Here is a 21,962-nt window from a genome sequence, read left to right on the forward strand (position 1 = left end):
CAGGCATCTTTGATACTGATCCGGGCAGCATGTCTTGGAGACAACACTGTCAAGCACATCACCAGCTATGCTATTTTTGAGCTGAGGTGTCACGAAGAGGTCGTGTGCCCTGCTCTATCTGAAGTTGTACAAGCCACTTCAGCCACTTTCTATGGGAAACAGGCAGGTTTCAACCCTCATATAGGAACCCAAAGGTATGGCTGATAATGTGTTACAAAGGGCACAAAACCCCCCAGGAATGGGAGAAATAAGGCTACATGATGCTTAGGCCTTTGGGAAACTGAAACAAGACGGCCAACATCCAAATTTGTGTTCTGTGTTACCAGCACAGGGAGAACCCAGCAGTCCTAATTGCAACACACTGCCCTATCCATTCAACCCTCCTTCTCTTGGGGCAAGAGAGAAAATAAGGGAGATTTCTCTCCAGTTATTCCTGTAGGGTTCAAGATGCTCTACTGGAAAATCATGTTGGAGAGTGGGACATTCTGAGAGGGAGGCATTTCTGATGTAACAAAATGGTTTTGAAAGAAGCGTGGAGCCTTTTAAGAAGACACAGCAACTGAAGTAGAGGTGGTGCCCTTACCACAATATCAATAGGTTTGTTCTCCAGATACCCTGTAACTACCACCCTGCAGAGACATTCATATCTGTTCCAAGCAGACATAAGCATGACGTCATATTAGCAGTATTTGTTCACTTTCCATAATGCATCAAACCAGAAAAGGTCTCACTCTTCCGTCTCTGGTAGCTACAGAAAATATCCTTTTAGTTCCAGCTTTTCCAGCTTAAATATGTTATTAGTTTGTACCCATGAAGCAAATTTGCATTTAATTTCTAGAAAAATTTTGACAGAGGCTGCATTTTAAACCAGATGGCCCAAGACCATCTTATGCTGGTATTTGTAGCTGAAATATAAAAATGGATTTTGCAGCATCATATATATTGTATTTAGCTTTATTTTGTCCAATAGGCCAAGAGTGATCAAAAACTCAGTCTTTTGTTCCAAAGCAATCAATGATTCCTAGTGGCATGCTGCTTTTTGTCTCTTAGGAAGATATGTTGCAGAGAATCCCCTTGTGTTAGGATGCAGGATTTTCTAATGCCTGTTTGATTTAAAAATTTCATGGATACTTTGCACTGGCTGCCTGAGCCTTCCAGAATGTGTCACTCCAGTTAAATTGCTTCTTATTAATGCAACAAGGTGAGTGTTGATGAATGAACATGCTTCTTGCTCCAGTTAACATCCCTTTGCCACTTCTGGTCAGTGGTGTTGACTGTGTGGGTGCCATCCACCTCTGCAATCTTTGTCCTCAAGAAAATATGTACCATTAGTTATGTTTTCGTCTGCTACACTCAGACTTCATGTCTGCTGGGAGGAGATCCAGGTGTGTCTTTTTTGTTGTGGGAAGGAAACCCGCAAGGGTCACTAATTTGTGACTGGGGAACTAGTTTCTGTTTACATCACTAACAGGGGTACACATCACGACTGTGGTCCACAAACACTCAAAGTCTTAAGCCTCATGAAGTAGGTGGGTTTATAGCTGCTGCTCTGAGGTGCATTTCACAGCATACAATTGCTGTCATTGAAAACTCTTTGATCTCTGCTCTGATTCTTCCTGTTCCAACAGGCTGCCTGTGTGCAGTTTCCTTATTTTCCATCCAGCCCCATGAGAGTCTATTTTGTCATCATCACAATTATTTGTGAGGCTCTGCAGAGGTTTCTGGGTCAGGTTAAATCACTTTCCTCTCTGCAGTAGCCCAGCAGGATACCCAGGGCCCTCCTTCACATTCCCCCTAGAAATGAAAAGCAGATTCAATGCTGCCCAGATGCTATTTGACAGTCCTCAGGACATTTTGTCCAATATAACTCCAGAGCAGCAGTAACCAGCCCAAGTTCCTGGAAACTGAACCAAATCCTCTCCTGGTAAATGTTTTGTTCTTAGATTTTTGGTCCATTACCCCCAGAAAGGAGTGAACCACAGAAACTAGTGGCTCAGAGAATTTAGTCTATCCCTAGTTACAGGCTGGGAGTCACCTACCTAAAAGCAGAAAGCAGGTTTCTCTTGCAATTCACTTCTCCACACTGAGCAGTTGGAGTTGACATACCCTGATCTGGAGAAGCATTCCTTCTCCATCCAGCTCTCCCATGGCCTAGGCAGACAGGGGAGATGAGGCTGTCCTAGGGAAGGGGCTAAAAGCCCAATGCATGACTGTCTGCATTGCTTAAGGGCCCTTGCTTCGGCCGGGTCTGTTGGTGAGGCCAAGGTCCTGGGGAGTGGCTGCAATCCCATTTTCTGTGTGCTCATCACCTGGCAACACAGATTTGTTCATCACTTATTCATGATGTCAGAGCTTCTCTGTCCATGGGGCGGCCACCTGCTCTGCTCAGCACCTGAATATTTCAAACAGCTTGCTCACCCTCCCTCCCCTCTCTGCCACCTGAGCCAGCCACCCTGCTCACTCCTCTCTCCTAGCTCCTGCCTGGCTCCTCACTTGCTTTCAGTAGTGTGGCTTCACCAGGCCTGTTCCCAATCACTCTGATGCAAGTGTGGAGAGACACAAGCTCTAATTCAGTCTGGCAGCCAGGAGGTTTAACTCTCCCGAGAGCAGAGCCAAGCTTGCATGAGTAATACCTCTGGCAGCATCGTGCAGCTTGCTAGGGACCAGCAGAGTTGGAGCACTGTTAGGAAGCAAGGACTAGGCTAGTGGGGGTGCAGGGCTGTCATGAGGGGCTGAGGTGAAGCAGGAAGCAACTCGAGCAGAATCAGTTCAAAAATGAAAGTTAACCTATCCTCCCTTCTCGTGGCCATCAGGTCCAGTGTGTCGATGCTGAAGCCCAGGATGCAGCATTGGCAGCATCTGTCCTATGCTCTCTGGCAAGGTGAGCTGAGGGATGGTTGAGTGAGTTGAGGTTTGTGTTTTGTCTTGGATAGTCTCTGCCAGATGAAGTGTGCTTAGAGAGTCATGAATAAATGATAGCCCAGCAATGGAGCACTGCCTTCCATGGCTATTCCATGGGGAGGGAGGAGCATTCTTCGTTAAAGTGGTGTGGCCAGACAGAGGTTATCAGAGCTTCTGGAAGCGAGTCTGTCTCTTTGCTAGCTATAAAGAGAGCCCCAGGTGACAAGATTTCTCACCTAGGGCACAGTTTCACCATCTATTTAAGCGTGGTTTTATTAACAGTTCTCCAAGACCATCTGCCATCCCCTTCCCATTCACAACTACATCTGCCATGTCCTTTGGGAGAGCTCTGAGCGCAAACACACACATAAATACATAGCAAGGCCTTATCAGCCATGCATTTGCCCAGATGCAAGCACAGAGCATTGCTGCTGCAGCCGCCGAGCTGATAGGAGTTACACAAGAGGGATATATTTTAGAATGAAGTTTTGTTAAATATCTGGGGGTTTTGTAAGGTCAAGGATTTTTAGTGCATCTTTATATCAGTCACATTCTGTTTGTGGAAGTGAATGCTGTTACTGAGAGCAGAGTGAGTTCAGTGTGATCTCCATTCAAAGAATTAATTAATCTTCCTTGTCTATCCTCTTGACGTCCTACACATCATACACACATATACACAAAACAGAAGGAGGTAGAAACTACCCTGTCTGCTGTGGGACTCTGAGCAACAGTGGGAATCTTCCTGGAAGGGCATTAGCTGGGCAACTTGCCAACCACCCACCATATGCAGACAAACCTGATCTGCTCTGGGTTGTGTCACCATATTGACACAATGGCTTCAATACCTTACAGGAGTGCACAGCAGAAGGACAAGAGGCATCCTACGTGGACTGCAAGGAGAAAATAATCCCTTACTGAAGCAACCAGGTGCCTGGAGCAACATCCCTGGAGAGATTCAAAGTGACCCTGTGACTTCAGCCAGACTTACCAGAAGAGGGGCAGCCAGCTCTTTCTGGACTGACTACCCCAGCAAATGAGTACCTGAGGAGGACCTGCTTTGCACTGCTCTGTTGGAAAGCTTGGTCTCGCTTCTGGGCATTTAATCTATATAAGTCATGTTCCCCCATTGTTAGGCCAGAAAGTGAAGTGACCCAGTTTGGTGCACTACAGAGCTGATTTGCTGCCAGATGTATGGAACCACAGTCAGAGCAGAAGAGTCTGTTGTCTTTCCTGCAGCTTCACTGCAGGAAGCCTCTGCTTCCATTGAAGAGCCCAGCTTTCAGGACTGAGCCCTCTCAGCTGGAGCCGGAGCCCAGGGCAGAGGTCCAGGTTGCTGCTTAGGGTGTCCCGTGACATCTCTGGTGTGGAAGAGCGCATTGGGAGCTTCCTCAGATGAGGATCTAGCACAGTTCTTATGGGCTCAGCATTTCTGATTCTGGGGACAAGGGAAAAGGCCTGCATCCTCAGAGAACACGGCAGCCCAGTGCTCACATGGGGCCAAAGCTGAGCAGTGGACAGCACCAGTAGCACCAGTCATGTTACCTGGTGTACATTATTGTGGCAAGAACTGCTAACAATTTCAAGTAACCTATGTTGCTTAAACGTGACAGAGGACCACAGCTGAAAATTAAGTATTATTTTCCCTCAGAGCAGACTGGGCATAACCTCCCTTTCTCCATCTCTTGCAGCTGCATTTCACCTCACCCAGTTAACAGCTCAAAGAACAGAGAAGATGCTGGTGCCAGGCCAGGCTGCTATTGAGGTGGGCAGAGCCTGGAGTCATGAAGCCAAGTGCAGAGACCTGGGTTTCACTTCATAAATCAGAGGGCTGTGCTTGGGAACAGGACATTATTAGGGACAGTACCAGGTTGCCTGGTGGTTCCTTCCCATATCCAGGCTCTTGGCAGTGCAGTGTGATGGGAAAGCCTTTCTGAGCCGAGTTGCTTGCCAGAGAGGTTATTTTGAGTAGCACTGGGTGCCTTGAGCAGTGTGTGTTGACACTGACCTCTAGTGGGAATAGATCCCCTTCTCTTTAGTTTTTCCCTGCAGTTTTAACCATTTTACGTGACACATCTTAAGGGGGACTGGAGACAGCCCAGAATTAGAGTTTCGGCTTTAAAACCCTCAAAAGCAAATCAGAACATCAAGATTGGCCTCATATTTTATTTAAATATTTTTATCCCACTACTATTTGCTGCCAATACATTATATATAGATATTATAAATACGCATGTGCATTTGTAGATGTATATCTTTCTGTATTTAAAGCCTCTGAAAATAATGAAAGTCCAGAACCCACATGGCCAGGCAGAAAAGCTCTTTGTTAGGAAGACACCATGAAAATGAGCCCAAGCCTTGCTGAATGAGAGACAGAAGGCAAATAATAGGGCAAAGTTGCCAAATTCCTCTTTCAGGCTTTCCAGTCAAATTGTCTGAAGGGTTAATAGAAGCATGCCCAGCCAGAGGAGATGGTACCTGAGCTGGGTATTAGTGGGTGTAGTTGAAAGAGTAGAGAGTGGCTGGCCATAGATGCCTGGGTGGCATAACTGATGTAAATGAGGAGTGCCTGGTCTTCACAGCTCAGCTGCAGGAGACAATTGCAACATAGTCCCAGGAGAGCACTAGCCAGCTCAAGAAAGGTCAAGGCTCCCCTTAAGGAAGCTGCAAGATCACTACCTCCAGCTGAACTCACATCAGCAGCAGAGGAAGGCCACTTCCAAGGGTTGCTTGGTAGCCAGAGGTGAAGAAAGTTTGGCAGTGGACTGGACTGTAGAGTCCGCAGTGGTGTATCTTGAATTGCCTCCCTGTAGAGCTGGTCCAGTGTTATTAGTTCAGGCTCTGTGCTTTGGCTTTGGCTGAATCACTTCTGGACATGTTCTAGCCCTGGAATCAGGATCCACACCTATGCCCCAACTGGAACACGACATCGCTAGATAAACAGTGTGACTGCCACTTGATTCAAAGTAAGCAGAAACTATTCACAGAGAACGAAATCTTTGTGCATCACCACACAGGTTTGTGCTGATTGACTAAAGTGGATTTCTCCTAAGGCCTCATTTTACCCATACAAAGTGTACAAGGAACCATGATGGAGCTGCATCTCTAACAACATCTAGTATGTTATTAGAGAAAATGACAAAGGCATTTTAGAAGATAGTTGATGGGTAACCTAGAGCAGTTGGATATGGAAGGGTGGAGAACAGAGATTCTGTGTGGGTGTCAGGGAACACAGCGACAGTAGAGCTGGGATGCAGCCATCACCAGGGTGTGAGAGGGAGTGGCATGGATATATGGCCAGAACCCCACCCTGCATTGGACAGATAGATGTGGGAGAAGCTCTTTCCCTTAGTAATTGTAGTCTTGCAGCTAGGCAGTGCCAGGGACACAACTGGAGACAGTGAAACAGATCCTGAGCGTGGGAGGAAAAACTTATGACTGGAAGTTATTGAGCCAAAAGAGACATACCTGCCTCTTTCCGGCTGTCCGCACACCCCAAAACCTTTCTCCCTGCCTGGTCAGAGGCACTTTTCATGGACAGCTCTCCTGCAAGCAGGCTGTGCTCACAGGCCCAGCAGCCATGGGGTAATGACGCAAACCCAAAGCAGCAGTTGCAGTGTGGGAAAGGGAAATCATTGGTGCTTTGCATGTGTTTTGTGCGAGCCCAACCATACCCATCACCAAGTTCTTCCCAGGTGAGCTTCCCTGCAGGAGATCCTTCCCCTCCTGCTGGGATGAACTGGAAAGATGGCACCCTGCAGAGATGGAAAAGTCACCTCAAACAATAAAAGTAAAAAGTGAAATTGATTTAAGTATCAGGTATGTTCAGAGCTATCTAGGTTGTCCTATGAGGAAAGCCCACTGCTTGGGACACATGGAAAGTAACTAGATGATGTCTGTGCAGATCCATGAGGAACACCACTGGATAGTTTTGGCTTTGGAAGGACAGCACTGAAATGCAGGCTGGTCAACCATTCACAGGCAGTGAGCTGGGCCTTCATTTGACTTCTATTTTCTATTTCTGTGTCTTGGCTGCTCTTGCGTGAGCCCTGGCAGCCATTCTGGGGCTTTGGGCTTTCTATTTGCAAAACAGAAAGGTGGTGGGAAGGGGCTGGACCAAGAGGTTTTTATAGCCACTGCAGTGACCTCCCTTTGCCTCTACAGGCAGGACAGATGAGAATGTGTCTTGGTGGGTGAAACGGTTTAATCCATGCACGTGGGAAAAGCAAACTTCTTGTTCACACTTATCTCTGCTACCAGTAGTGACATCCACCATATCGTTTCCCACAGGAGCCTGCGGCTTCAGTCAGCCCTGCACATGCAAGAGCATCCTCACCCACACACCGCCTAGTTGACAAGGTCCCTCTTCCACCCCTGGCAAACCTGCCTGCTACTTAAAGAACCCAAGCCAACAGGGCAGGGGAGGAGGCAGGCCCAGGACACACCGGCACGTACTGCCCGGCTTCGGGAAGTGCAGCGTGGCCACCTCCCTCTCCTGCGCGCCCCGGCCCGCCCTTCCGTGTCCACGGGTGGGCTTCTCCCTCCTGCTGCCTCTGCGCCCTCTCTGGACAAAGCGGGCGGGGCGAGACAGCCCCTCGTTGTGCCGGGAGGTGCCGGGGCAGCGCGGCGGGGCGGCGGCGAGGGGAATCCCGGGCAGGCGGGGCCGGGCGCGGCTGAGTCAGTGCGGGCAGGGAAGGAGGAGGAGAATGAGGAGGAGGAGGCGGAGCTACAGCGCCTTGACCTGTGTGCCGGCCGCCACTCGATGGTTTTCCGGCCATGAGCCCCCGGCGCCGGGAGCGGGGCCGGGACCGGGACCCGGGCCGGGCAGGCGGACGGCGGCACTGAGCATGTCGCGGGCGGCGGGCGGCGAGTGCCGCAAGGAAGCGGCGGCCTGGTAGGGAGAGGACGGGCAGTGCGACTCGGGCATCGAGTCGCTGCGCTCGCTGCCGGGCGGCAAGGAGACCCCCGCCGCCTCCGAGGCCGCCCCTGAGACCCTCGCCGAGACCCTCGCCGAGACCACCGCCGTCGCCGAGGAGCGGCTGGACTCCAGCTACGGCTCCGGCGCCCTTCCTGAGGCTCTGCCCGGGCTGCCGGGCGTTCCGGAGAGCCGTCCCGAGGAGCCGTCGCCGCCGGCCGAGGGGCTCAGCCGGCAGCAGCTGGACGCGCTCACCTACCTTTCGGAGGACGGAGACACGTGAGTGACCTCCGGGGGAGCTACGAGCGCCGGGCCCCCCCCCCAGCCCCGGGGCCTGGCCCCTCGCAGCCGGCTGGCGGCGGGGAGCCGGTGCCTAGAGATAAGCCAGGCAGAGTCTGCCGTGGTCCTCATCCCTCCCCCGAGGAGCATCCGTTCAGTCGGGCTGTGAGTGACTCCCCAAATCCCTGTCCTAAGAGCCTCCTGCCTTGCCTTCCTGTGCATGGATGCTTGGCACCCCGCTGTAGGTTTGCGTTTGTGACCCTCTCACCCGCCTGAGGGGCATCTGAGCCGGGTCCTACAGAGTGAGCAAAGAAAGATGTACCCCAGGTTACATGGCACAGAATAGACCCACCTTAGGAAGCTAGCTTCTGCTTGCTATGGGGCTGCTGGCAATTAGAAGAGCAGAGGGAACAAATCAAGCCCCTCACTGTCTCTTACCCAGAGAATTCAATGTTTCCTCCCCGGTAAGGCTTGGCTGCATGAGATGGCATGTAAGCGAGATCTAAAACAAGGTTGGCTATGCAAGGCAAGACCTTGGGATGGCTGTGTTAGATGCTGCTCAACCCAGCAACCCAAGAACAGTTTGTTCTCAGGTGGGAATTGCCTTGCTTTGCCAACCTGATGCCAGAGCCTCGGCTTTTGGCACAGTTGAGATGCACATCCCAGTATGGGGCTGCCCTCGTAAGCCTCTGTGACGGAGACAAGAGTTTCTCTTAATGAGGGGGGGCTTCCCATATCCGTAATGCCCTCTCAAGCGCAAAGGCATCATGCCAGAGTTATTTGGTTTGGCTTCTGGTAATTGCCTTCACCTAAACACAGCGTTTTTTCCCATTGTACATTCCCTCGACGGAAGGTTGTCATCATGAGTGTACACACAGAGTATGAGTGAAAGTTCTCACAGTTGAGGGCAAAGCTTTGCCCCAAACCCAGGCTGGACTTTAATACTGAGTAATGGTGCAAGAGGAAGAGAAACTAAGAGGCACTGATATGAGCAAGGAAATGTCTTCAGTAGTGGCAGCAAGAAGGCTCTGTCCTTGCCTGGCAGAGCACATCTGGAGTGAAGCTGAAGATGGGCTGGGAGACAGCCTGTGTGTTTACTTCACAGTTAGGAAGGAGTCTGTGCTTTTGCTAATTAGTTCATTAGTGCTTACTGTGGGATCTGTTCTGAGGATTGGCTGGAAGTCTCATGACATGCAAGGTTAGACTAAACCCAACCTCCCACATTCCCCAGCCAGACTTTCTAGTCCTGTCCTATCTATGGGCTCGTTCTGGGGCTCCTCAGCATAGAGCAGCTGCACTAGTTTTCCCAGCTCTAACGCTAGAGCTAAGGTGCCCACTGAGAGAGTCAGGGGTCTTTTCATCAGAGCTGTGGAAGTAAGGCTTCAGAAAGCCCCCCAGGCTTGTCTATCATGGTGTGCCCAGGGCTCCTCACTCACTGTTTTTTTTTAGTGAGCCCCATAGATGCAGCTGCAATGCACATGGAGATGCTTTTACTGCTTGGGGCTATCTTGTTTGGGAGCTGAGCCCTTTGCCTGTCAGACTTGCTTGGAGAGACCTAATGCAAACATCTTATTAACTAGGGAAACATTAATCAGTGGTGTCTTGGTTTCTGTAGGCAGGAGAGGCTCTCGGAGAGGTCCCCAAACAGTTGCCGTTACTCTTCTGTTTTCTCTCACTCACAGCGCAGTTCAGAACAGGAAATCTGTAAAAAGTGAGGGTGGGAGCAAAACATCTGCTGGTGGTACAGCTCATACAGCTCTGGACTGGCCGTGTCCACACAGGAGATTGCTTTCCTGGGATCTGCTTCCACTACTGGGGAAAAAACCAAACCTATTCTTGTGGTTAGAATAGTGAGGCTGTGGTGAAGCTCTGCTATTCTTGTCTCTCCTTCTGACCCTGTGGTATAGGTAGGTGGCATTTATATTTAGAAGTGCTGAACATCCTCAACTCAGGTCGATGCAACTGGGAACTGTGAGCACCCAGCGACTCATTGAACTGCCGCTGTTCTTGTATGTGAAAACAGTCAGGGCTGATAGTAAAGTCTGTGGAGCAATTGCTCATCCAGTGACAGAAGGTCCCCAGAGAGAAGGGATCAGATGGGCACGGGTTACATCCCTTTCATCTGGCCAGACAAACCCATCGACTTCTTTTCTTCTTTTCATCTCTGTCAGCAGCACATTTCCTTGTGTGCTTTTTTTTAATGTCTGCCACAAAACAGCTCCAGGCAGAGAATTAAAATCATACTGTCATTATATTTCAGAAGACTTAGGCAACAACACTTTACTGTAATTGTAATTCTGAAATACAAAAAGTTCAGGGTTTTGGCTAAGTAGTTCCTGTTCCCCAGATGCCCTGGCTGGTACCAAGGGGAGAGGAGCACTGGGCTTGCACAAAGGGAGCTGGCAAAAGTCTTGGCTCTCCATCTGACAAAAATCTTCACTATCCATAGCTCACTCAGGCTCACCCATCTGTGCCATCCCGAGGTGTGCCTGTGTTTGTCTGTCTGGCCCTTGTGGGGGAAGTACAGGAGGTGGAAGCAGAGGCGAGGAGCGTGTGCTTGGGTGGTTGGAGCGTCAGCAGGATCCTCCCTGGCTGCCTCCCTGCCCGCCTTCATGGGAGAGGAGCGTCAACTTAGATGGGATGAAGCAATGAGCCTAAAACTGGCTCTTTCTGTGCTCAGAATTAGGAGTCTAGCTTTGGCAAGAAGGAAGTGGCCAAGAGGGAAGAGGGGGGTGTGATGGCCAGTGAAATATGTGGGTGCTGTCTTCCAAGAATTATTTGCCCAGATGTTGTCCCCCCCATGACTCCTCAGTACCACTGGCAGCCCCTCCACCTCCGGGAAGTCAGAGCTGCAGCGATCAGTCACAGAGCCATCAGTCCTCGAGAGAGTGGCTGAGCTGACAGGGCAGCAGAGGTCAAGGATGAGGAATGGGGCAGAAGATGGCAGGCAGAAGATGGTGGGAGCACTTAGGGCAGTGATATGTATCTTGCTTATTCCGTGACCAGATAGAGAACAAACCCTGTACACTCAAGCTCAAATGGTCTCCTCCAAGCATCTGTCTTTTCCTTGTGACCCAATACTCCTCCAAGTATCCAACTCTTTCATGTAAACAAGCTCTTTTTCTGCTGAATTGAGTCCCAATGGGACTGCTCTACATGGAAGTGAAGAGAGGGGCTTTCCAGCTGTAGACATGGCTAGCTCTGAGCAGGCTTCAGGCAGCTCCAACCTCTGAACCACCTCAACCTTTTTTAGGATTCACTAAGGAAACACCCTCTTTCCCAGCCTGAACAGGCAGATGCAGAAGTCCAGCATCCTGGGAAAGGGCTGCCTGTGGGACCAGCACCTTCAAGGTGAAATGGGGTGTGATGGGATCACCTGTTGTGTTCCAGCACAAGGGAAAACCTCCCTGGTTGCTTGGGCTTATGTCAGCCTCTGCCACCTCTGGAGAGGCAGAGTTGATTCATCGGTGTGTGAAATTAAACGGAGTTTCCTCTCTATAGGACTGCCTTAAAAATGTGTTTTCCTTGGTGCCCATGCTGGTCCTTGGGCCACACGCCAATTTATGCCATTGGTACCTGATGCCGTGGTGATGGAAAGGCTGGGGGCTGCGCCCCCACAGGAGGGTGACTATCTTCTGCACGGGGCTCTGTATGCAAAGCAGCGCAGTACCTCTGTGGGGGTGAAGGTTGGGGGACCCCAGCTCAGTCACAGGAGAGAGACCAGAGCCTCCTTCAGATGGAAAATGGGACCGAGTGGTTTTGATCAGGCGCATGTTTCTTGGAGGGAGGGGAGCAGAGGAAGCTTGACTTCCTTCTTCCACCAGAGACAAGTGCTGCTCTGTCTGCTGATAAGAAATCACGTGCCAGTGACTCGTGGGCTCAGATGCCTTAACAAGGGCTTGGGGACGGTTAATCGAGTAAAATTGGGGCCCCGTGGGAGGTGATGTTCTGAGCTCTTCTCCATAAGATGGTAGCGAAGGGGCCTTCTCTGCTGAGCCCTTGCCTGCTTGGGTAGCCATTGAGCACGAAGGCTCATCTTGAGGGGCCACTTCTAACCATACACCAGCGTGTGCCAGTCTTAACCCTCCCAACTCATGGAGCCCTGTGCCAGAGACCTTCCCTGAGCAGGGGAATAGAGGTTGTCCCCACTCAGGCTGTCTGCTCCAGTGTGGCTGCTTGCTCGGTGCTTCCCCTGCTGAGCAGTGTTGTTGCTGAACCCCTGTAGCCCTGGATCCCAGTGTGTGTAAGTGGGGGAACGCTCAGTGTGTGACAGCAAGGGGCAATTACCGTGAAAGAAGGAAAAAGAAGCAGAGGACTGGAGAGACTCAGAATTAAAGAAGTCCAATGCAGAGAGCGCACCTGGTTGCTGGTCAGGCTGGGAGTCCCCCTGCTTGTCTGGGCTGGGCTGTTGCTGGCTGCCCAGCAGTGAGGTGGCCATAGTTAATGGGAAGTGGAGATGCTCTTGGTTTTACCAGAGGGGCTTTGGAAAGAAAGCTCCTTCCTTGATCGTCAGGATTCAAGTCCATCCCAAGTTGCTTCCTAGCATGCTACCATTGTGGAGCAGAGAAGAAAGTGAGTCCTAACATGGGTCTGGCAGGAGGGAGAAGAGAACTTCCTGTGTCAAGCTCCCTGTCCCTGGATTCTTGGCTCTTCCTCTGTGTGTGCTCAGGAGTTTGGTAAACAGGGGAGGGCTTGATGTCCCTCCAAGCAAGGGCATAAAGCTCTGGAGCATCCCACAGGATGCCCCAGAAGTTGCTGGCTGCCACAGGGGTCACACACATACAGCCTTGGCATAAAGTGGGTAAGTCCTGGCAGCCTTCTGAGACTGTGCATGCAAGAAGAGTTTTTTCTCTGTTTGGATGACTTCAGCCTGGCCTGGAGGAAGTTTCTTCAGACTTTCCACCTCCCTAGGTTTGCCTTGGAGCTAAGGGGAGACACAGCACAGGGGAAGGGAAAGAATGGCTGGAAATTTCCATGTCCTGGGATGCAGAAGCCTGATGCCTGGCTGTAACAGATCAGCCGAGGTGGGAAGGACTTCAAGTCCTTACACTTTGGAGGCAGCTTGGCTACTGTTGGGAAAGGGTTGAGCTTAGCTAAATTAACAAAGAAATTTTCATTTTTTTTTGTTGGCTTGGGTTTGGGGTTTTTTTTAGTAAAATGTGGATAAACGAGGAGTGAGATATGACTGTGTAGGAGGAGAGGCTGTGGGGTCCGAGCTGTGAGAGTGGTTACAGGGTGTCTCTCAGTGAGCTGCGTGGGATGCTCTCTGTGTCATAGAGTTGGGAAGCCCCTCTGACTGGGGCAGATACAGGGCTGAAGGGGAGCTCTGAGGTATCCTAGACTCCCGGCTCATGCCTCATTAAGAGAAAATCCTGAGGCAATAAGGATACGTGCAGGGCTGTAAATGATTGCTAGGGTGTGTTGTACAGGCTCTGGCAAAGTCCAGGCACTGTCCTCTTGTAAGAGGCTGTTCTGACCTCAAGATATCTGTGTGTATACAGAAACTGTAGAACGTATTTGCCTCCTAATGAGTGAGAGTGGGAGTTTGTTCCATTTGAAATGGATTTACCATGGTCAATGGACCTTTTGGGATGTTTGCTGCTTTCATTACAATTGTTGATCTTGCTTCTTGGACCTTGACTGGCCCCTGCTAGTATGAGCTGACCTGCTTTCTGGCTTGGCCCATCCATGCACTGATGGTAGTGTGGGACAGACCCCTTGTTTTGAAGGGAACAGTCCACATGCATCTGATGTTTAGTGCTTCTGCAATCCCAGACCCACCATTTGCTCAGAAATGGAGCAAAATTCTCAAATGTACGGAGTCTAGAGGGTGTGAGGCCAGGAGTGCTGTTGGGGCACCTTCATCTCCCCATCTTCCTCTCTTTCCTCCCCACCTCACTGAAAAATGAGGTGCTCACAGCCCTCTCACAATGCCTCTCCTGCCAGTCAGCCTCCAGCACCCTTCATCTGCAAGCACCCGGACCAAACCCTCTGCAGAGCACCCCAGGGAAGGTGAGGATGTCTCCTCTGCTCACCTCTCCCTCTGGCCCCAGGAGCAGCAATCTGGGAAGCAGCTGCTGCCCAGATTGAAGATCAGGAATGCTGAACCCACTGTGGCTGAAGGGGCTTTGCATCCCACTAGCCACAACCTCCTTCCAGTCCCATCCCATCCCCCTCCCCCCTCAAATTCAAGGTGTGCCCTTCCCAGAGAAGGGGAGAAGAAACCTGCAGAACTAGAGACCCAGGGCAGGAACACAGGATATGCCGATGAGTCCACAGCCAGCTGGGATCCACTGGTCCTTTGGAGCTGCCAGAGGGCAGATGGAGCAGGGCAGCATCACTTTAGGTATGTGGAGAGGAAGGGAGCCAGGCTGGGCTGGCTCAGGGCTGCAGGGCAGGATGGAGCTGTGCTTGCTGAGCCTGCTGGCAGAGGTTCATGCTGATGGCTGAGGAAGCGGTTAGCAGTGCAGGTTACAGGCCTGGAACAGGAGAGCAGGGTAAGCATGGAATTCCCCTGCTGTTTTCCTCCCCTCTATTGCTGCTGGGGCCATTTCCTCTACTGAACAAGTTTCTCGTGTGTGAATTGTTTGCATGGTTTCCTAATGCTCCACTCAGCCAAAATAAGGAGCTGGGAGCAAACAGTTCCTGCAGACCAGGACCTTATCTAGAGAGGGAGAAAAATTTGTCAAAGCAAATTCAACTGAATACTGGATCCTGTGTCTTAGGTGGTTCTGGAGTGAGATGGTGAAGGGAGAGGCTGCTTTGAGAATGAGGTGTCTTACTCTACAGATGGGGGGATCTGCATTGTCAGACACTTTTCTAGAGAGATGGAAAAGGACAGTCAGAGAACTGGTGGGACTTTATCAGTTCTGCTTCTGTGTCAGAGCTGGGTATCACCCTTACCCTGTTCTCCTGCCTCCAGTCCTCCTGTGGAAACTTTCCTGCCCGACACTTGAGATCACTCAGAAGCTGGAGATGGACAGCACTGTGGAAATGGATGCTCTCCTATGGCTAAACTAGGACCAGTTTGGGCGTGGTGTGTTCAGACCAAGGGACATCCCCAGGGATAGCCCTCTGCTCCAGGGTTGTTATCTCTCTGATGACAGCTAGATCACTTTGTGCCAGGAATGTCCTGTGCCCATGGGACCTTTGTGATTCAGAGTGCTGAATCCTTTTGTGCCAGGATGGAGCTGGTGAGCAAGTGGGAAAGCTGAGAATGAACCCAGCAGTCTGTACTGCTGCCACGTTTCCCCTGCCCACAGCTCCTTCATCCCTTGCCGTTTCTAAAACTCCCTGTTGCCCTTCCTGAAAGTTCCCGCTGGGCACCCACCCCCCTAGCTGCAGCCAGGAGAACTGCAGGGAGGAGCGTGGGGAGGGAGGGAACAGAGGGAGGCAGAGGAGAGGCGTGCAGGCAGGCCAGGGAAGGGCGAGGGTCTGAGCATGGCAGGGTGTAGGGCTTGTTCTGGCAAAAGGATGCGGCCGTGGCTAGGTGAGGAGCGGTGTCTGGCAGCGAGCGGGTATCTCCATCGCCACGCCGTGGCTCTGGGGCTCAGCTGTGCACACTCTGGGCCAGCACAGAGCAGCAGCCTGTCAGTGGCTGCTGTGGCACAGAGAGTTGTCCTTGTTGCCTTGACCAGAAGAAATGGAGACTGGCACGATGCCTGTGCCTCAGGCCTCCTCAGGTTTCCTGGGTTAGCAGGAGACAATCCCAATTGCTGGTTGGCATCACAGCCCATGGCACAGGGTGCCTCAGTACACACGTGCTCTTGGTGGGCTCATCCCAGCCCGCTGGCCTTGCCATGATTAATCCGGGTAGCTCAAGGTTCTTGCAGCCATTTCAGGAAGTTGAGGGCTGGCAATGAGGAAAGGCGGGAACGAATGCAGAAATGAGAGTGCAGGAGGAGGCTGCACCCGGCTGGAGAAGGACGGGGGAGGGGAGAAAACAATCCTTCAAAGCAGGCACATCTCAGCTGCAAGGTGAAAGCTTGAGTTCTGGCCAGGTGGGGATGGTCACCCCCATCACCTCTGCACCATGGATGCCCAAACTTGCTCAGTGTCAGCTCAGACCCGAACGACTGCACCGCCTTGTTGAGCTGCGGAGGCATCCAAGCTGGGAAGAGTGAGGTGCCGGCAGTGACAGAGGGCTGCTGGGGGTTTCCACCACCTCCCCAGGGTGACTGCCCCACTTGTCCCCACGTGACAGTGTGGTGTGGCGTGGGTAGTGGCAGAGGGGCTGGGGGGATTCCTGGGGTACAAGGGCTGGCTGCTGTGGGACACAACCCTGGGCACTGCTCTCTCCCCTGGGAGCCCAGAGTAGCTCTGGAAAGTGAAAGCAGCAGCGGTTTAAAGTTCAAGCTGAATTGCCTCGGAAAGTCCCCTGCCTGAGCAGTCTTATCTCTGCCATACCTGTAAAAGGCAGATCCTGTGGCCTCCTTCTGCGTGTGGTGCCTGGGAGCGGGTTTGGAGAAACAGGGGCTGTCCCTGCAAGTGGGCAAAGGACACTCAGCACAGGTGCTGCCAGAGGGACTGAGGACCTGATGCAAAACCAAGCAGGGAATCTCCCTGTTGGATCATACCCAGGCTAGGGTCAGTGAAAGCCTGATGAGGGGAGGAGTATTCTTGCAGCTGGTCCCCTTGCTCCTGGCCTGGGCCCCTTGGCTGTGCCTCTGCCCCACAGTCCCCCGAGGGTGGTCAGACTTTGTCTGTGGGGCTGCATGGCCCCTGCTCGAAGCCCCCTCCCCTGCCCTGGGAGTGCTGCTGGTGAGGGGGCACCCCATGGCTGTGCAGAGGCAAATGTGGATGGGTGGCCTCTCCTTCCAGTGGGGAATTCCCTGCTGCAGCATGACCTGGGGCTTCCCCGGGGACAAAGCCTCTCCTGTTGGATACAGCCTCTCTCCTGGCAGCAAGGTGGAGAGAAACTTGTTTTGCCGTCAAAACTGGGGCTCAGCTGAAGGTCCCTGGGGTTCCAGGTGCTGGCTTGGCCTTTGGGCAGCACTTGGAAGGAGGTGAATAAAGGACATTTTTGGGGACTGGCCTCTGAGCTTCTCAGCACAATCAGTTGCCTCATTGCAACTGGAGAGAAGCCAGCCCCAACCCTTCTTTTTTTCTGCAATGTTAAGGTGTTGCTCTCCTGTCTATAGAGGGATGCTCTCTGTCCCCCACAACGCAGGTAGCATCCCAAAGCTGGGCTGTCCAGCAGGCAGACTGTCTTGCCAAGACTGGCACAGCTCTCACCCTCCATCCCTTGGCCCTGCCTGCCTCAAACAAAGCTGCTTAGAGCCCAGCCTTTAGTTTGGAGCTGATTCCTGCCAGAGACAGGCTACCCAGGGCCCCCAGCATAGCGGTGAGGAGGTGGCAGGAGGCTCAGCTCATGCCTGCCGTGCTCTTCAGAGTGGGAGCTGTTGCCTGCTCCTTGCTGCTGCCCACCATGGCTAGGGTCAGCCCAAAGGGGCTGCCCTGTGGTGGGAGGATGCCTGGTGCCAGGGGGCCCGGAAGTGCAACAGGTTGGCGGAGGAGACTGGAAATTCCCTCTTGCCTCTACCTCCATTGTGCTCTCACTTCTGTTCTGACTGTGAAGGGGCCGGCTGGAAATAAAACCTCTCCTTGGATTGTGGGACTCCGGGCTGCCCAACCACCCCATGGCTGTGAGGGCCACGGTCCTGAGGACTAGGGCTCCCTGCTGGCCACCAAGCTCTGACAGCTGCACCTCTGGTGTCCCTCTAAGCTGGCAGCTGTGTGCCAGCCCTGCCACAACTGTGCTGGAAGGAAAGGATGTGGGGGAGAGAAGAGGAAATCGGTGTGGACCAGCAGATCAGGTGGCGTGGGGGCTGTGCCACAGAGGTGATCTTGGACTAGCACCAGGCTCCTGCCCAGCTATGGCTGCTTGCCTTCAGGGAGGGGAAAGCAGAAGTACAGTGCACAGCTGGAAGTAGGGAACTGGAATTCCCCGGGCAGCTGCCAGAGCCTAGACCTTCCTCCACAGCTGTCAAACCTGTCCCGTGCTCTGGGAAACACATCCCAGGCTCTGGACCTGCACCAGTTGGAGGCCTGGCTTTGCATAGTGGCAGGTCCAAGCCCCATGTGAGCTGTGAGGTCCCAGGGAGGACTCTGCATTGCTTAGTAGGGTCAGGAGGGTCTCTTCCCTGTGGGGATCAGAGTGAAGGACTGCCCTGGAGAGCCTCAGGCCATATTCCTGCCTTGGTCTTCTGCTGAGCTTCCCCAGGGAGAGGGCAGAATGGAGGAGCTCCGAGCTGGTGGGAAGGGGATTGGAGGAGGCAGAGAGATTATTCCTTCATGCAGCAGTGAAGGATCTCCACTCCTGAGCATGGCACTCGGGACTCATTTTTCGTTTTTGTTTTCTCCTGTCTCCTTTATCCCTCCATAGGTTGGTTCATCTGGCCATTATCCACTGTGTCCCAGCTGTAGCACTCTGCTGCATTGCTCAGCTACCCAGGGAGGTGCTGGAGATACAAAATGATCTTTTCCAGGTATGCAGTTGTGATAGGCAGAAGATGGGAGGAAGGGAGATGCCGCAGGCAGTTCCCTGGATAGACACCCAATCCATCTGCCCTTTCCCCCAGACCCCCCACCTGCTCCCACATGAGCAGCTCCTTTGCAGGGAGGGGAAGAAGGGTGGTGGAGACACCCTGAGAGAGAGGTGTGACAGCTCCCAGCACTGTGGTATGAAGGGGCTTTTGCAAAGCCTCAGCACACTGCAGACAACCCCAGAGGGTGGGAGCAGGCACAACTTGAATGTGGGTGGCAGTGCAGATGGAAGAGTGAGATGTGTCCCCATGGGTGATCCCTGAGCTGAGGTGCAGGGGGACAGCAAACCATTGGCAGACCCCCAGTGTCCACCACGCATAACCTCAGGACAGGGATGGGGCTCTCCTGCATGGCAGCCTGTGCCACCAGGCTGGCTCCTGTAGACTGGTGTGGCTCATCACATCTGGTGTCCTGTGGGGCATCCTCCCCTTTCCTAATTTCTCTCCAGACCCCGCTCCATCTTGCCGTGTACCTGGAGCAGCCCCGCGTGATCCAGGCACTGATCCACAAGGGAGTGAACCCCGGGCTGCAGGACCGCAATGGCAACACCCCGCTGCACCTGGCCTGTGAGCAGCAGCACCTGCAGTGCGCCCAGCAGCTGCTGGAGAGCACAGCCCCACCGGAGGGCACAGCTCAGCCCCACAGGCACCACCAGGACCTGCAGCTCCAGAACTGGCAAGGTGAGACCTGGGGTCAACCCGGTGCAGAGCTGGTGGCCAGGTTGGGGCAGAGACTGTGATTTGTGTATGCAGCGATCCTGGAGCACAGCAGAGCGAGCATGCAGCCATGATTGGTGTGCCATGGGGTGGTCCGGGCTGACTGTGGCTTTCTCTTCTGCCTCTCCATCACAGGCTTGGCCTGTCTCCACATCAGCACCTTGAAGGGGAACATCCCAATGATGTCTCTGCTGCTGGAAAGTGGCGCCAACATCGATGTTCGGGTAAGACTGGGTACGGTGTGATGTTTTGGCAAGGCTGGGCCAGTGTGTCTCTCCCTTGGGCACTCCCTTCAGCCTTGGGGCAGGCACTGCTGTGAGGCTTGAAGGCAATGAATTTTGAGAGAGCAGAGAGTAAAGATCCTTGAGGGGCTCGTGGGTGCTATAACAGCAGTCAGGGTGGGGACTGCCCCCTCTGCACCTTGTCAATGGGGTGTCGGGTGGGTGCTATGGGACCCAACTGAGGGGACCCTGCACCCACACCCTTGTGATCTGTGGGTTGCAGGAGGGCACGAGTGGGAAGACCCCCTTGCACCTGGCTGTGGAGTGCCACAACCGCAAGGCTGTCCAGTTCCTGCTGCGCAACGGGGCATATGTGGATGCCCAGATGTACAATGGTTGCACCCCGCTCCACCTGGCTGTGGGCCGCAAGGATGCTGCCATTGCCGCCATCCTCTCACACTCTGGGGCCGACACTCTTCTGAGGAACATGGAGAATGAGACAGCCCAGGACCTGGCTGATGGCAATGATGATGTGAGTCTCTGGGGGGGGAGGACTATAGCTTTGACAGCTGGTCACGGGGTGCAGGAGTTGGATGATTTGGGGGGAGCTCCTAGGAGGAGTTTGCTGCTCTTCTCATCCTTCCCTATAGGGTGCAGGCATTGGCTCTGGGGGTGTGTGGGAAAACTGCCTTTCGCCTCAAGACTTAGGGAAAGCCCAGACAGGGTTTCTTTGCACTTCCCTAGGGAGGTGGGCGACCACAGTACTGGGTGGGGGAAAGGTTGGGGCCCCTACCCCAGCTCGCTAGAGACACAACCCCCGATCCTTACATGTCCATACCCTTGGCTTCTGCAGCTCCTCGCCTTGCTGCCCTTCGATGACCTGAAGATCTCAGGGAAGCCTGTTGTGTGCTCTGAATGAGCAGCTGGACTCCTTTGGCCCATTGGGCTGCCTCCTAGCTCCGTGCTGCTGCCTGCTGGAACCTTGCCTGCCTGCAGTTCCGTAGGAGCAGAGTCACTCTGGGAGACTTATTCCCCCGCCTCTCTGCTCTTTGGAAAAGTTTTGTTGGCCTCAGGCTGCCTTCCCAGACAGAAGAAAGTGGCATTTTGAGCACTACACAGGGGAGGCTTTTCTTTCAGTATCTGTACACTGCAGCAGGACTGAATTTCCCCTCCTGGCCGTGGGCCTGACTTGTGGGGGTCTCCAGAATAAACAGGGAAGGAGCAGGAGAGGACTCGTTTTCACACTGTTCGGCAGATGGAGCATCCTCTGGCACCCCCAAACGCCATCAGAATAAGTGTGGGGTGAGGAGAGTCTACACTCACTCTAATAAATGTTTGTTGTTGCTGTGGGCACCAGAGGTCTCATGTGATCTAACCCATCCTGCACCCCCACAGCATCAGGAGGCTGAGCATTACGCCAAGGGCCACGGACATGAGGGCTGCAGGGGTTTCCCCCGTCTGCCCACTCCCTTGGGTCCTTTGCACCACAGAAGGTGAGTAGGAGCGCAGGGGCTTCCCCACTTGCAGAGCCTTTCTAGTGCTCAAGGCCAAGACTGGGGGATCCCAGCCTGGTGCTCTATTCCCATGCTGTGCTGTCGGGCTGCAGGGCTAAAGAAAGATTGTAGGAGATACTGGAAGACCAGGTTATGGATCCCTGCTTCTGCTGTTGTGCCTGACATCTTGCTGTTTTGCCATGCTGTGGTTTCCTCTTTCACAAAGAGGACAAAAGATCCTACCCAATCTCCTGGCTTGAAAGGGTATTAAAAACTTATGGCATGGGTCTTCCCTAGGTTTTAGATTCCCCCAGGCTGAAAGTGGACGAGATGGCAGTATTATCTTCATGCAACATCCTTTCTGTTGTTCAGCTCACCACCCTTCCTTGCCCCCTCTCCAGCCAGAGGAGCACATGTGATGCACATGCGATGTATTAGGAAACCAGCAGCCAAAGGTGCTGTGGGAATGGAGGCATGAAGCCTGCCTGACCCCACCTCAGCCAGGGAAATTCCCCTCTTGTTGCCTGGGAGCAGCTGCTGTTGTTTTGGACAAATCCTGGATGGCGCAATTGCCCGAGATGCTCTGGAGTGAACCTTTGTCTTCTTCCTCCCTCCTTGTGAGGGAATGCTGCCACAAAAGCAGCACGGGCACCCCCCAGGCTTCTCTGGAGCTTGTCTGATCTCTTCAGCAGCCCTGGGCTGGATTGCATTTGTTTTGAATCTTTGCCTCTCACCTTCTGGCAGGGCCTCAACCCTGCTGCAAACCCGTTCAGCTGCTTCAATGCCACCTTCACAGGGGGACATGAGGCACTCCTGGGTTGCCCAAAGCAGGAATGACAGGTGCTGCAGGGCAGAATGGGAAGTGGGGCCAGGGCTGCAGCTGGGAGCGAAGGAA

General features: G+C 53.1%; 1 protein-coding gene across 1 annotated transcript; it reads left to right on the forward strand.

Moving 5' to 3' along the window:
• Positions 1-7,730: 7,730 nt before the first annotated feature.
• NFKBIE (NFKB inhibitor epsilon) lies at positions 7,731-20,919 on the forward strand. Its single transcript, XM_032682122.1, is given in 6 exon segments — positions 7,731-8,092; positions 18,477-18,579; positions 19,086-19,317; positions 19,489-19,577; positions 19,858-20,106; positions 20,428-20,919. Coding segments are annotated over 6 exon segments (1,086 nt in total). The 5' UTR covers positions 7,731-7,745; the 3' UTR covers positions 20,494-20,919.
• The last annotated feature ends 1,043 nt before the right edge of the window (positions 20,920-21,962 follow it).

The sequence above is a fragment of the Chiroxiphia lanceolata genome, chromosome 3 (genome assembly GCF_009829145.1).
Source record: "Chiroxiphia lanceolata isolate bChiLan1 chromosome 3, bChiLan1.pri, whole genome shotgun sequence".
Taxonomy (NCBI): domain Eukaryota; kingdom Metazoa; phylum Chordata; class Aves; order Passeriformes; family Pipridae; genus Chiroxiphia; species Chiroxiphia lanceolata.